Genomic DNA, 15,640 nt, shown 5'->3' with positions numbered 1-15,640 from the left:
GCCTCTGAGCGCTATTTTGGCAAAAAATCACCGCTGCAGCCAGGACCGGGCCCAACTGCTGCTGTGCCCCCCTGCCTGTTATAACTTTCAAGCGCTAGTGCCGAGAAGCGCTGTGGGCCCAGGACCAGAACGTGCCACCTGGCGCTGCAACAGCCCGCACCCTGTGCCCCAGATCACCGGGTTTCCCCCCCCCTGCGCCACAGAGAGGAGAAGCGCGGGCGTGGGAGACTCACCGCCCCTGGCCGGGCATCCGCCTGCAAGTGCTGTGACAAGGAGAAGCGCTGTGCCCAAGTTCACCGCCGCGGCCCAGGCGCCGCAAGACAGACGCGCTGCGTGTCCCAAGCACCGCTACAGCCCGGGTGCCGAGGGGAAGGAGGTGCCGCTGAAGATCTCCGCTGCGGCCCCCGAAGCCTGGAAGGGCCGCCGCGGTAGTAGGGAAGGCCGCGCTAGGCCCCGGAGCGTTCCCTCGGGGGTGACGTCACCGGCCGTGTCTAGTGGCAGCCGCGACCCCACTGGCTCCTGTGCCGAGGAGAGACCCGGAAGGCCCGGAGCCGAATCTGAACACCGACAAGGGGGCTCCAAGGAGAGCGGGAGCCCCCGACCTCCCCCCAGGCCAGGGCAGAGCAGAGCGGGCCTACTGAGGCCGGAAACACCAAGGTAACCCCCCTCGGGGAGGGCAGAGATAGCAGAGGATAGCGGGGGTGCCGAGGAGCCTCGCAAAATCAGAGTGGCAGCCCCGTGACCGCCCCTCCCCTCAGGGGACTGCAACCGGGGCCTGAAGGCCCCATCTAATCCTTTATTGAGGAGCTGTTGAGCCGGACTGGGCATAGGACTGCTCTGGTTATGAACGTTCTGTATCCTGAATTAGCCCTTGTTCTATGTTCTGTTTAGAGTGCCCCTACATAGGAAGTGGTGCCTGATGCTTATATGACACTCTAGTCTAGGAAGTGTCACCTAAATGATTCCCATGCATAGGAATTGTACCCGAGTTTACCCTACATAGGGACTGTCCTACTTAGAGAGTGAACCTGCAGAGGAAATGTTACTGAGATGTGGTGATGTCTTATGCATTCTCTTGAAGTGTGACCTTGATGACCATGTTTGCAGGAAATGTTGCCTAGAATGTCCCTGAATAACTAAGAGCTATTCTTATTGAATTGATCACAGAAATGTTGTTGCCTATGATGCCCCTAATTACTGAGAGCATTACTGTTATGTGCATGAAGGTTTGAGAGATGTTTACTCTAGCTGCATAAGTATATAAGAAGAGTTACCTACCTGCACTAAAGAGTCTTGAATTGAACAGCACCCTGGTGTGGTGTCAATTTATTGCGTGTGCATTCTTGAGTCAGTGTGAGTGTGTGCTGCACCACTGCTGTGCACATTGCCTTCGGGTGCCTTCCTACATCGTGGAAAGCTACAGTGTCGGAATTGGTGACCCCAGTTCTAACAGGGGTGCATACAGCACCTTGCCCAGGCTGCAGTAGGAGACCAGTGGAGTCATTTTGGAAGGCTTCCCAGGGGTGGCATGCTGCAGCCCCTGGTAGGCCTCTGGGGTACCTATGCCCTGGGTACATAGTACACCATATACTAGGGACTTATAAGGGTACCCCAGAATCCAATCTGGAGTGTACCTAAGGTACATAGCATCACTTTTAGGGAGAAAGCAGATAGTCTGGCTGGGAGCCTGCTATTCTGGACCCCAGCCTAAGTCGAAAACCAGCAAAACACCAGGAAAAAAGTGGGGGCAACCATGCAGTCAGATTCCACCTTCCTACACCCACAGCTGGGACCCAGGGACCTCGGGCCCCCACAGCCGGGACCCGGAGACCTCGGGCACCCACAGCCGGGATCCGGAGACCTCGGGCCCCCACAGCCGGGACCCGGAGACCACGGGGACCCCAGAAACCTCAGGCCTTCAGGGCCAGCCCCCAGAAACGTTGGGCTCCTTGAGCCACACTTTGCATTATTAACATCTGTTCTACTTCCAAACACCAACTTGGCCTAAGTGACGTTACAGAGCATTTAAATAAATCAAAAAGCATGAATTTATTTAAATCATAGTTTGCACTACACAGAGTATCAACTAAGTTTAACCTTGCAGCTGCTTCTCCTGTGATATGGAGGTCACAGGCTCAAATCTTGGCAAAGCTAACTTCACTTTCCGAGGTAGTGACTTGAGTAACAATAATTTGTGCACTACTGATATCCACTTTTACAGCACTTAGAAAGAGCAGATGACATTAGTAATGCTTGCTGCCCATAGAAGCTCTCTCACTGTCAGGTGTGGAATAGAAAAGGATGCTGCGCGGTATGAGATGCATTGGCAGAGCTCCAGGTGACGGTCCGTTGTGGAACAGGAAAGGATGCTGCGTGGTGTGAGAGATGCATTGGCAGAGCATGTTAGAAAAGCAAGGGTACAGCAGGCCACGACTGGCGGGTATGGGCACAGCTGGGAAAGGTGTTAGTACAAGAATAGGAGGAGCTGTGAGAGGACCCCACTACTGTACTACCAGGGGTGTTAGGGAGTGCATCAAGAGCTGTGTATGTGGGGCGTGTATTGGAAAAGCAGCGGGAAGTACATGGGAACAGTTAGAAGGATTAGTTACTTACCTGTAATCCTAGTTCTCTTCCAGGGGTATCCTCATCAAAGTCATAAGCATTAGAATATTCCCGCCCATGTGCGGGATCCCGGAAACAGTATATTATATGTGCCCCACATATATATATCCATACATATATACCTATATGTATACACAAGCAATTGCAGCCCCTAACACCCTAGAGCTGAACCATGCTGTAAGGAATTTCCACTACATATAAGAAAATAGCATTATAAACATGAGAAACAACATTATAACTTGTTTGGAAACTGTTTTAATGCTTAGAAAACAGCAGAAATTCTTAGAAAACACTGAAAGCATAGGAAGCTCCCAGGCTGCATTGCAAATACCCAGTCTAAAAAGACTGAAAAGCTAACTCATAGCTACATAGCAAAAACTGACACCGTGCCTTTAAGGCACACCTGACCCCCACCTTCCCATCATGCCTCAGGGGTGGCAGTTAGGTCAGTTGTTCTTTGCGGAGACTGAAAAGTCATGGCACAAAGAAAAATAACAACCTCTGAAAATTATTACACCTTTGCCCGGGGAGGCGGGAGGGTTGCTTATGACTTTGATGAGGATACCCCTGGAAGAGAACTAGGATTACAGGTAAGTAACTAATCCTTCTCTTCCAGGGGATCCTCATCAATAGTCATAAGCATTAGAATAGAATAGCGAGCCTCACCTCATCCCCCTGCGGGCAAAGGAAAGAAAATAAACAGAGAAGGAACAGTATGCTCAGATAGCTCAGCTACCCAAACAGGTTCCTCAAGGAGGCTTGGCCTACTTGGGCATCCGCCCTGGAATCGGATTCGAGGCAGTAGTGCCTGGTAAAGGTATGGACCGATTTCCAAGTGGCCGCCTTGCAGATCTCTGCCATTGGAACGTCATGCAAGAAAGCTACTGTGGCCGCTTTCCCCCTAGTAGAATGAGCCTTAGGGGCCAAAGGTAAGGGCCTTTTCGCCAGCTGGTAGGCTAGGGTAATGCAGGAAACAATCCATCTGGAAATGGATCGTTTAGCCGCTGGGAAGCCTGTTCTCATGGCGCCATAGTTGACAAACAGCTGGTCCGTCTTCCTAATGCCTCTGGTACTTGCCAGGTAGAATTTAAGTACCCTCTTGAGGTCTAAGGAGTGGAGCGACCGCTCAGCCGGGGTCGCTGGATTCGGGAAGAAGGATGGCAGAGAAATGGACTGATTAATATGAAAATCAGACACTACCTTAGGGAGAAAGGATGGATGTGCCCTTAAGACCACTTTGTGCTGGTGAAAAACTGTGTACGGTTCTTTAGTACACAGAGCCTGGATTTCGCTTACTCTGCGTGCCGATGTAATGGCTACCAGAAAAGAGGCCTTCCACGACAGATGCTGTAAAGAAGCTTTGTGGATCGGCTCAAAAGGTGGGCCCATCAACTTGGATAACACTAAGTTCAACTCCCACGGAGGCGAAGGGTTTCAAACAGGGGGGTAAACTTTTTTCAACCCCTGCAAGAAGTCCTTGACCACCTGCATCTGGAAAAAAGAAGGTTGACTGGGAGACCTCCTGTAAGCTGTAATGGCAGACAAATGGACCCTGATGGATGCATACTTCAAGCCTGATCTAGCTAAGTGAAGGAGGTACGGAAGGATGACGTCCTCCTGCCCCTTTGTAGGATCATGGTGATGCTCCCTACACCAAATGAAGAACCTCTTCCACTTAAACGCATAAGACGCTCTTGTGGAGGGTCGCTTCGCTTCCTTGAGAATATGCATGCAGTCAGGTGGTAGACCTAAATGTCCGTATTGCAGGACCTCAGGAGCCATGCTGTTAAGTTCAGTGAGGGAAGGTTGGGATGCAGAATCCTCCCGCCCATCTTGGACAGCAAGTCCGGCCTGCAAGGCAGCCGCCTGTGAGGTTGAACTGAGAGATGAAGAAGGTCCGGGTACCACCACTGGCGCGGCCAGTCCGGAGCTATGAGGATCATCTTCATGTCGGATCTGAGCAGCTTGGATACCACCTTCGGAATCAGAGGCAGGGGCGGAAAGGCGTAGGCAAATGTCCCTGACCAGTCCATCAAAAGAGCATTCCCCCTGGTCCCTGGACGGTGGAATCTGGACGCGAAGGCGTGGCATTTTGACTTTTCGTCGTCTGCAAACAGATCGATGTCTGGACGACCCCACCAACGGAACAGGTCCGCCACCACGTCGTCGTGCAGCACCCAGTCGGGCTGATCTTCGAAGTGCCTGCTGAGTGCGTCTGCCTTGATATTCAACTCCCCTGGAAGGTGTACTGCCACCACCGAGAGGTTCCGGGCGAGCAGCCAGTGCCAGATCGCCTGCGCCTCCAGGGAGAGGGGGCGTGACCGAGTCCCGCCCTGTTTGTTCAGGTAAAACATGGTCGTGGTGTTGTCGGTCTGCACCAGGACTGAGTCGGTCTCGATTGCTGGGAGGAACGCCTTTAGAGCAAGATGGACTGCTCGAAGCTCTAGCATATTTATGTGGTAGCCCTGTTCTTTTGCAGACCACTGACCTTGTATCTGGAGGCACCCCATGTGGGCCCCCCATCCTTGTAGCGACGCGTCTGTTACCACTGTTTGCACCGGAAGTGGCTGGTGAAACGGGACTCCCACCAACAGATTGTTCTGACGAGTCCACCATGCTAGGGAAGATTTCGCCACCTGGGAGAGAGAGATTCGATCTCCCCAACGGCCTGTGGACTGATCCCATTGGTCCTCCAGAGCTTGCTGCAAAGGTCTCATTCGCAGCCTGGCGTGGGGAATTAGAAAAATGCAGGACGCCATGGAACCCAGCAGAGATGCTACCTGCCGAACTGACGGCCTCCGCATCTGCTGCATAAGCCTGCATTTTCTCTTCATTGAAGACAGTCTCTCCTCCGAAGGATACGCTCTTCCCACGCTTGTGTCCAGAACGGAGCCAAGGTAGTGGATGGACTGAGTGGGCTGCTGCACGGACTTCGCCATGTTGACGTGAAGGCCGAGAGCGTGCAACTGTCTCAGACAGATTTGGAAGTCTTTCTTCACCTGCTGTTGGGTTGGAGCCTTCAGTAACCAGTCGTCCAGGTACGGGTAGACGAAGAGACCCTGCTTGTGTAGGCAGGCCGCCACCACTGCCATACATTTGGTGAAGACTCGCGGGGCCGACTTGAGTCCGAATGGGAGCACTTTGTACTGGTAGTGCTTGCCTCCAACCACAAACCGTAGGTACCTGCGGTGATGTTTCGCTATTGGAATGTGAAAGTACGCATCTTGGAGGGCCACCGAACACATCCAATCTCCGACTTGTAGATGTGGACATATTTGGTGAAGCGCCAACATACGGAACTTCTCCTTGACGATGACTTTGTTTAGGAGACGAAGGTCCAGAATCGGCCGAAACTTGTGCTCTTGATCTTTCTTGGGCACCAGGAAGTACCGGGAGTACACTCCTTTTCCGACCTGCGAAGGAGGAACCCTTTCTATGGCTTGCTTTTTCAGAAGGGACCTCACCTCCTGCTTGAGCAGGTTGAGGTGGTGAGGACGGGACCTCTTTGGCGGGATGTCTCTGGGACGCGCTCGAAAACGTAGCGCATATCCATGACGCAGTATATTCAGCACCCAGCGATCTTTTGTGATGCTGTCCCACTCTGCTAGATGTTGTGATGCACTTCCTCCCACTGGAGTGGGCAACGGCCGTAGAGGAAGCCACAGCTCATGACTTTCCTCCTCTTGTGGTAGTGGAGGACTGTTGCTGGTGTCCACCTCTGCCCCTGCCAGACTTTCCGCCTCGAAACTGGGTTTTCCCTTGGGGTTTGCTCTGAGACCACTGAGGGGTTTGAACCCTCTGTTGAGGCCCCTTGCGTTGGGTGGGTCGAAAACGGCGCTTGAATTCCTTTTTCTTCTCCAAGCCCACGGCTTTGAGGGTGTCCAGCTCCGTTTTCATGCGCCCCATCTCCTCATCCGTGTGAGTGCCGAAGAGGGAGTTGCCAGAGAACGGGAGGTTTAAAATCCGTTGCTGTGTGTCTGGCTTGAGCCCTGTCAGACGTAACCAGGACGACCTCCTGGCGCAGACGCCGTGTGTGTAAGAGTGGGCTGAGATTAGCGCACCATCCGCCGCTGTGCTAATCGACTGATTAGCCACCAGTGCCCCTTCCGTAACAATCTCCTCAAAGTCCTTTTGGTCCTCTTTGGGGAGCTTGGATTTGAAACGCTCCATCGAGTCCCAGAGGGCCCTGTCGTACCTGCCCAGAAGCGCCGCCGCGCTGGAGATCTTGAGGGCCGCTGCCGCAGAAGAGCAGGCCCTGCGTCCCCATGAGTCCTGGGTTCTGCTCTCCTTATCTGGAGGGACGGAAGAGGAGGCCGACGCCGTCTGACCCTTCCTTGCCGCTGCCACTATGACAGAGTCCGCAGGTGGGTCTATCTTCACAAAGACGGGGTCAGAGGTAGCTGGCTTGTATTTTTTCAGGATACGAGCCGGAACGGCTTTGACAGTCGCCGGGGTGAGAAAAGTGTCCATGACTGGTTCCATGATTCCTGGGACCAAAGGCAGCAGCGGGCGAGAGGCAGACTTTTGGTGAAGTGTTTCAAAAATCACCGAGGTGGTGACTTGGGGGACTGACATCTCAATCCCCAGCTTCTGTGCTCCCCGCTGCAACACCTCCTGGTAGGTGTTGATGTCGTCTACGGGCGAGACCCTGGACACTGGGCTGCCCGAGAGCGCGGGAGAATAGTCTCTGATGGAGGACCTGGAGGACGAGGAAGAGGACGATGATGGAGTCCTTCTGCGCTTCCGGCGATGATCACGAGCCCGTGAACCAGGTGAACGCTCCTCCCGTCTGGGGGAGCGCGATCTGCGTCGCCTGTCGTCCGGAGACCTCTGACGTGCTGGCCTGGGGGGACTAGCTCTGTCCACAGCCGCCACCAGCCGTTGCAGCGGAGAATCATGCACTGGACTGATGTATTCCCGCATCCTCTTTGTAGGCCCTGAGTCCTGCCAATGATGTGCTGGCAGTAGCCATCTGGGCGACAGATTAATGGTCTGAGTCTGAGGAGAAGACCTACGGGGTTGAACCGCAGGTTCTCGTGGATTTGCCGGTCGTGGAGAGGCCCCTGAGTGGGAGGAGGAATGGCGAGACGCCGACTCTGTCACCAGGACCACCGACCTGTCCGAGGCCCGTCTCGACGTCGAGCGCGGTCTTGACGTCGATCCGTGGTGTCGTCTCTTTTCTCGCCGGGACTCTCTCGACGTCGAACGCCGTCTCGATGTGGACCGGCGGCCATGTTCAGTGGGCGAAGCCTGCCGCCTCGACGTCGAGCGGCGATGTGAAGCCGACGACGGAGGCCTTCTCTCCCTCGACGCCGAACGCCGCGGGGACGCCGGCGGAGATGCTGCCACTCTCGACGTCGAGACGGATGCCAACCTCGACGCCGAACGTCGCTTGGATGACGACGGCGGAGGATCCTGTTGCCTCGACGTCGAACGCCGATGGAGCCTCGACGACGGAGGGGATGGTGCCCTCGACGACGGAGGGGTGACACTCCTCGACGCCGGTCGTCGCCTGGTTGACGACGGCGGAGGGTCCATGCTCCTCGACGCCGATCGACGTTGAGATGTCGTCGACGGCGGAGGGTCCCTGCTCCTCGACGCCGAACGCCGCTGGGTTGGCGACGGCGGAGGCTCTCTGCTCCTCGACGCCGATCGTCGCCTGGTTGACAACGGCGGAGGTTCCCTGCTCCTCGACGCCGATCGCCGCCGGGTTGACGACGGCGGAGGGGTGGTGTCTCTCGACGCCGAACGTCGCCGGGTTGACGACGGCGGAGAGGCTCTGGATCTCGACGCCGATCGTCGCCGAGTTGACGATGGCGGTCTGGACTTCGACGTCGACGTCGTACCTGCTCTCGACGGCGAGCCCGCTGTCGAGAACCTCTTTTTCGAAACACGACCTACCGGAACATCTTTTCTCAGCGCCGAGCCCGACGCTGAGGCGGAAGGACGAGAGGACTTGCTTCTAGATGAATCTTTATGCCTCTTGGAGCCCTTCCTCACCGGAGATCGGCCTCTGGATGGTTGTGCCAGGCCATAAGCGCGACTTCGCTCTCTGTCCTTCAAAGTTCTTTTGGACAGGCCCTGGCAGTGAGGACATGTGCTGGTATCATGATCCTCCGGTAGACACAGGATACAGACCCTATGAGAGTCAGTCCTGGCCTTTTTCTTGCCACATGCAGGGCAAGAATCGAAAAGAGAGGGCATTTTAAGATGGAAAAAATGCCCAAAAATGCCTAAAAAAGGCAGCCTCTTACTGACTTAGATGAAAAACGTCGAAGTAAGGGAAAAAACAGTTGAAAAACAGATAATATTTTCTGAGAAACTCAGAAAAAAGTGGAGCTCTGTTGCCAGGATCCTTCCAGAAGGAGCCGGAAAGAACAACTGACCTAACTGCCACCCCTGAGGCATGATGGGAAGGTGGGGGTCAGGTGTGCCTTAAAGGCACGGTGTCAGTTTTTGCTATGTAGCTATGAGTTAGCTTTTCAGTCTTTTTAGACTGGGTATTTGCAATGCAGCCTGGGAGCTTCCTATGCTTTCAGTGTTTTCTAAGAATTTCTGCTGTTTTCTAAGCATTAAAACAGTTTCCAAACAAGTTATAATGTTGTTTCTCATGTTTATAATGCTATTTTCTTATATGTAGTGGAAATTCCTTACAGCATGGTTCAGCTCTAGGGTGTTAGGGGCTGCAATTGCTTGTGTATACATATAGGTATATATGTATGGATATATATATGTGGGGCACATATAATATACTGTTTCCTGGATCCCGCACATGGGCGGGAATATTCTAATGCTTATGACTATTGATGAGGATCCCCTGGAAGAGAACTACCAGGAACAAATCAGAAGATACAAAATGGAGTACATAAAAAGGGGCAAATTGTGAGATTATGAAACAGGAAGCAAGTGAGTAGAAAATCAAGACACCCACCACTGCACTACTTTAAAGGGGAAATCCACAGTCTTTACAAATGATTGAAGCTCCCTTTAATACCCCATTGACACACACTGTGGGACAGCACCTGAATACAAGCACACAGGGCTGCAGGGAGTGCTGGCACATAAGTAGAGCCTCCAGCTATACAACGGATCAGAAGGCGCTTGCTGCCCATACTGGCCACTCTCCCTTCAACCTCCCTTTACACTCACCAGACATTGTCCACTAGCAGCACAGAGCCGTCGGGCATCATGGGGAGGTAACTGGCATTGAAGTTTGGCAAAATACGAATGTCCCAGACAGAGATTTCTTCCTGGCTCGAACTGTTTAACACTGCAAGGAAAGCAGGCAAGAACATGAGGCCAAAACCAAACCAGGCAGCCTGCCCGGAGACGAACCAGTCTGCAGGCAGGGCAGCGCCGGACTCACCTGGGGTAAAAGGACTGCAACACTTACCTTTTAAGGCTGTGAGATACTTTCCGGAGACGGTGATCTGGCGGCATTTCAGCGCAGGCGGAGGAAGCACCGTTAACAGGGTGCTCACTGCAGAGAAAGAAAGGGACTCATTTGAGTGTGGTGCCCCAGGGCCAGGCTTCTGGTCACTCTTTAGTTTCAAACCAGGACCCTTTAGGAAGCTATGGACAGGCCACATTAGGGTTTCAGTCGCACTGGGTAATCCATTCATTATTTCTCAGAATTGACATAACTTACTTTTTTATATAATCCTTCCTACTGCACTCTTGTCGCTTCCCATGGCCAGGTGGTCCATAGATGACCTGAAATATTCTACCCCATGAACTTCCATATCATCTTTATAAAAACGATAGCCCTAATTTGTCCCATTAAAAGCCCTGCTTGCAAATTGGGCACACTCTTTACACTGAGTTTTACTTTTTATTATTTTGAACTGTGTCAGTGCTTCTGGAAATCAGCATGTGTGCTACATACATGGTCACTTGTTCCTAAAAGGTTTTCCATCCCTCGTTTCTTTAAAGCCTTCAGTGGGCTAGAACTTGAGGCTAGAGGGAATTCATATTGACCGCCTCTTGGAGAGATTCAGGGAGTCATTTGTGGAAGAAAATCAATTTCTGGCCAATGTTACTTTAAAGTTAACTGCACTGACATGTGAAGAGAGCGGTTCATTGCTGATGTTTTTTGCTCCATCAGTGATGCCCCACAACCTGTACCTGTGGTCTCAGACTGCAAACAATATGCAATACATTTCATATGCACGATGCACAAAACAGTCCATTACAATACCGTTTTGTTTAGCTTTTAAAGATGCCGTTTTTAGGTCTCGCCTGACCCAGCGCATGCGCTGCTCTGGCGAGACATTTAGTAAGAGGGGTTTTGAAAGTGCTACCCCATGCTTTTGATGGCCTAGCGCTTGCATGCATGTGCGCGTACACGCGCGTAGCCGCCAGCTTTCACCATCCAAGGCGCCATCTGTACCGCGATCAGTTTCACTTTTGCGCACGCACTCCTGTTAACGGCCGCACGTCTTGTTTTATTTCCTTTTTGCACGCACACCCACAACTCCCGCTTCTCCCTCTCCCCCACCACATATCGCGGCCAATGCTTGTTTAGTTTTGATGTAATGGTGATCTAGCTCCAGCATGGGCAAACAAATGCGTTAATATTACAAGAATGGGGGCGGAAGGTGACAAAATGCCTCATATAGTGGAACCTTCTTCAAACAAGAGTATCCATTTGATTGCATCGCGACACTGCACATGCTGTGAGCAGGGTGCATTGGTCCTTTTTATAGAAACGAGGTTTCACTAAAAAGGTGCCTGTCATAATGGAAGAGAAGCCACAAGCACCCCTCAAAAGCACAAACAATTCTAGCACGATTATCCTCATTATTTGTCATTGATCCCACTGCTTCATTTTCCAAATCACATAAGGGATGGGGGAACATTCAAATACTTTGCGTTATAACATTGCTGTAAGACACGGAAGCCAAAACCCCATTTCTGACTCGCGATCAGAGCTAGATAGGGGCTGATCCTCCGCGGCAGTGCTATCCACTACATTTATTAAAAAACAATTAAATGAGTGCAATGTAATTCCAAGCCATTGTTTAATAATATACTCACATTTGGAAAAGGGTGTATGTACATCATTCTGCTTTCATTAGGAGCATGGAAGGAAAAGGCACCAATATTAATTCCTTGATAGGTCAATGGCTACATGGCTTCGAGAGGTGATCAGAAGGAACATTCGTCTATTTTGTACTGGAAGATGGCGAATGAAAAAGCACACCACAAGAAGGCGTGTGTGTGTTATTGAGTGGTTTTAGATACAATACATATATCAACCACAAAATGGATATGATCGATCAAACTAATTACTTTAGTCAGACATTTGGACCACCGTAATATGGTTGTGCCTGACCAGAATGACAGAGATCCTGAATTCTGCACCTGGATAGCCCCATAGATGTGCTTTCTTAAACTCATAAACGCAAAATCGTATATGTGCCCTGGGTAGGAAAGAGAAGGGGCAAGTGACTGTCAGAGGAGTGCCCACTGATTTCCTGGTAAATATGTCCTACCTCTTCCCCCAAAACTCTATAGTGACCCACTCAGTGTTTAGGATTTGTTCCCACTGGTAGTGTTGATCAGTAACATCATTAATTCTCAACCTGTTATAATCCATCAATTTTGGTAATATTAATTAATTAGTTAGAGTTTTATAGAGTGAAGATTTCTCGTTTAGAGCACCACCCGCAGCCAGAAAGGGAGAAGGTAAATGATATATATTTAAGTTACACTGGAGTTGGCGTTGCACAAGTTGGTTACTCTGTTAGAGCCGACTCTCAGCAGTAAGTTCGACCTCAGATACGACAGTGACGGCGTTGAAGATTATTCATCTTTGAATACAGTGACCCGGTGATAGTCTGTTTCACATCCGGTGGCACTTGTTGCTGTTTCTGGGGATGTTGAATGTCGGCAATAAGAGTGCCTGAACAGTCCAGAGGTCAGTATCTGTCAAAAGGGTAGATAGTCGGCTGCACCTTCTTGGTTAGTGAAAAAGCATACTATGTCCTGAATCTAATCCTATAACTGAAATCACTATCATCACGTTGGTTAAGACACAGGTTTCTTGTTTCAGAGAGGTGACTCAAGAGGAGTCAAAGAGAACATGAAGTAAAGCCATTCTATTCTGCACAGCTAGAGGCAGCTCCGAGGATCCATGGGGCAATGTTTTGACAAGACATGTTATCACCCTTCACACCTTTTTTTCTCTTATTCAGCAAAAGCAATGTGCAAGCCTGCACTGGACGCGATACAAGAAGTTTGGTTTTCACGTTACATTTAAAGCACTGCTCACTGCACACCTGGCTAAATCCCTAATCGCCCAGAATGACAAGTGCTGCTCGGCATGGATTGAACGCCACCAAATCCCACAAGCTGCCTCTGTTTTTTAACACCCGGAGGATTAACCTTTCCTCCTGTGCAGACTGACTTTGATTATGCATATAGATTTCATTTTTGCAGATGTATTGGTTTGTGCCAATGCAATAGTTTTATGAAGTAGGACTAGTTATGCAGAATAATGGAGTCTTTGCCCCAGCAGTGTAGGGGTGCCCCCTCCATCAACAATAAGGAATGAATAGTGTAAGTGGGAAGGTCTCACTCGAGTTCCATGTCAATTCCTAATTTCTGCCAGAGATTCATCCTGATGTTTCTGCTACTTTCAGGAGCCATAGGGGCTCACTTACAAAGGCATTTAGGAGTATTTAAAGTAGTACTTGTGTCGTACTTGTTTACTTACCCATCTATGTGAATTCACCCCAAAACATTACATGGGAATAAAATGTGAATATTCACATACAATTGGTACAAACAGAAAGAACAGCGCGCTCTTTTACAAATACTTGGCTGTTTTGGGTCGATTCTCGGAGGCGCGCAAGAGTACATAAAAAGTGCTCCTTTTATACTACTTCCCCGGCTCTTAGATACTTTCGTAATGCAGCCCCACAATTTCAACTTTATTTGAGCGTGTTAATTATTTTGTCTGCTCTTTTGTTTCATTACCCTCTGCTGGGGGGAGCGGAGTAAAGCCTGTAAAGCCTGTAAATATGAAGCTAATGTAAAACGTGTGTTGCAGTGCATGCAAATATGCACTTTTTTAAAAGTCTGCCTGACTCCAAGCGGTGGTGTTGCAATAATTGGGGTGTGGCATGTAGCAAAGCTGCTCTGAAACATGTACAGAACAAGCATTGACGTAGCCAATAGGTCTCGCCTTTGGGACCTTATAAGTGTTTAGCCATGCAACAGTTGATGTTGTTGCACCAAGGATATTGTTCTGGATAACTAAATACTTATAAGGTCCCAAAAGCGAGACCTATTGGCTATGCCAATGCTTGTTTCCATTTCTAAGTGATGTATTCCACGAGTCCTTGGAAGCATTAGTGATGTCAAAAATCCTGGTAAAGAAAAAGTTGGCATCTTCCAGTTAAGGATATCCTCTGGGTTACTTGCCCACAAAGCTTGCAAGAGAAATAGAAGTCTGCTACCAATAGGTTGTCTGCATCTCGGAGGAGGGATGCGGTTCTCTTTATGTAGGACCACTGATGTTCTGCTTTTTTGTTTAAAAAAGCAAATAAATTCAGATGGGCTGCCTACTGTCGCCAATGCACGGTGTTAGTATTAATGCAGACGGAGTGACTAGTTCGGAAATAATTGCAGAGCATGTACACTAGGTTTAATTAATATTTTATTAGTTTCTCCTGTTGAGATACATTAAATGCGGATACTTTAAAGACCTGGGCTTTTATTCCATTAAAATAAGCACAATACCGGAGGCATTCAACTATTATTCAAATCTAATACTGTAAATATTTGCTATTGATTGTTAGCTTAAATTGTTTTCAGAAAAACACATCAGCTGTTTTCCTAAGACATGTAGTTTTAAAACGTAATTTAAAAATGTATATCAGAACAATGGAATGCTGAGAAACTCCACTGAAGACAACGAAGAGGCACAGAGCCAATAATAGCCGGTCCAGCCCTTCTGCTCTATCATTCCAATGTTAGCCGTTCTGTGTCTCCTCTTTTAAAGTTTAACATTCCAGGGCTGGGGGTGAAATGTTCTAACAGCCGTTAAATGCCCTGACTCTGGTTAGAGTAATAGGACTTTGAGTGGAGGCCTTGAACAACAGTTATTGCCCTCGTAGCATGCTAGAACACTTAAATATTCTTTATAACTATGCTCTGATAAAGACTGGTCGATTGTCCTTTTTAAGAACGCTAAATAATGTAATTTCAGTTACTCAGTTCAGGACTTCTCAATTTATCGACCACAGACGGCTAAATGGCTGAGCTGATGTTGCCAAGATGTACATTTAGGACCTGCATATCAGAGGCATTAGCGACACGTGCTTACCTCGCTGAGCCACTTCACTGGCATGCATAACCTCCTGCATCCCAGCACAAGAGCCTATGTAAGCAATGCTACTCAGCAACAAAAGCTGCTCGTCACCCAATCCCAAAAGGTTTGCAGTGGACTCGGGAACAACATCGTCAACATCTTTCCATTTTCGTGCAGTTGGATGCTGTGAAGAGACAGTCATGTTTTCTTGCCAGTCAGCAGGGTTTGCTGCAGGAACTGAATATTGTGAGGGGAGATGGAAACCTTGCAGGTCAGAGGGCAAACCTCGGAAACTCAATGATCATTTCTGGCTGACTGGGTATGGATTACAGATGCCCGGACAGGGGTCTCCAGCCTTTTCACCAAGAGCTACTTATGTTCAATGAAAATCATCCTGCGCTACTGATATTATTACAGCTGAACACATCAGACAAGATTACATTAGAGGCCCCTCTATGCAAGGGCTACCAACCGTGGTCACCTCGTTGCAGGATTGCTAGCAGTCACATGCAAAAGAGGCCTAGTCGATTTGGAATGACTCTAAGAAGGGCAATACGCAAAAGCCACAGCTGCAATGCCCCCTGGCACCAGGGTAATAACATTAGTAATAAGTCTCCCAATTGTACTGTATTATAATTTCATTTATATAGCGCTTACTACTCCTGACAAGGCGTCAAAGCGCTTTTTCGGCAAGTAGTATGC

At 49.8% G+C, this 15,640-nt stretch overlaps 1 protein-coding gene across 1 annotated transcript in view; it reads right to left on the bottom strand.

Annotated features, from left to right (window-relative positions):
• TRAPPC14 (trafficking protein particle complex subunit 14) overlaps nucleotides 1-15,640 on the bottom strand; it is an 81,157-nt gene that overhangs the window by 29,005 nt on the left and 36,512 nt on the right. Inside the window, exons 4-5 of the mRNA XM_085637536.1 lie at nucleotides 10,016-10,102; nucleotides 9,772-9,892 (exon numbers count right to left, since the gene is read on the bottom strand). Coding sequence (XP_085493662.1) covers nucleotides 9,772-9,892; nucleotides 10,016-10,102 — 208 coding nt within the window. The remainder of the gene's footprint in view (nucleotides 1-9,771; nucleotides 9,893-10,015; nucleotides 10,103-15,640) is intronic.

Source organism: Triturus cristatus, chromosome 12 (assembly GCF_964204655.1).
Source record: "Triturus cristatus chromosome 12, aTriCri1.1, whole genome shotgun sequence".
Lineage (NCBI taxonomy): Eukaryota > Metazoa > Chordata > Amphibia > Caudata > Salamandridae > Triturus > Triturus cristatus.
Note: the sequence above shows the minus strand (reverse complement) of the source record. Positions and strands in the feature narration are given on the sequence as shown.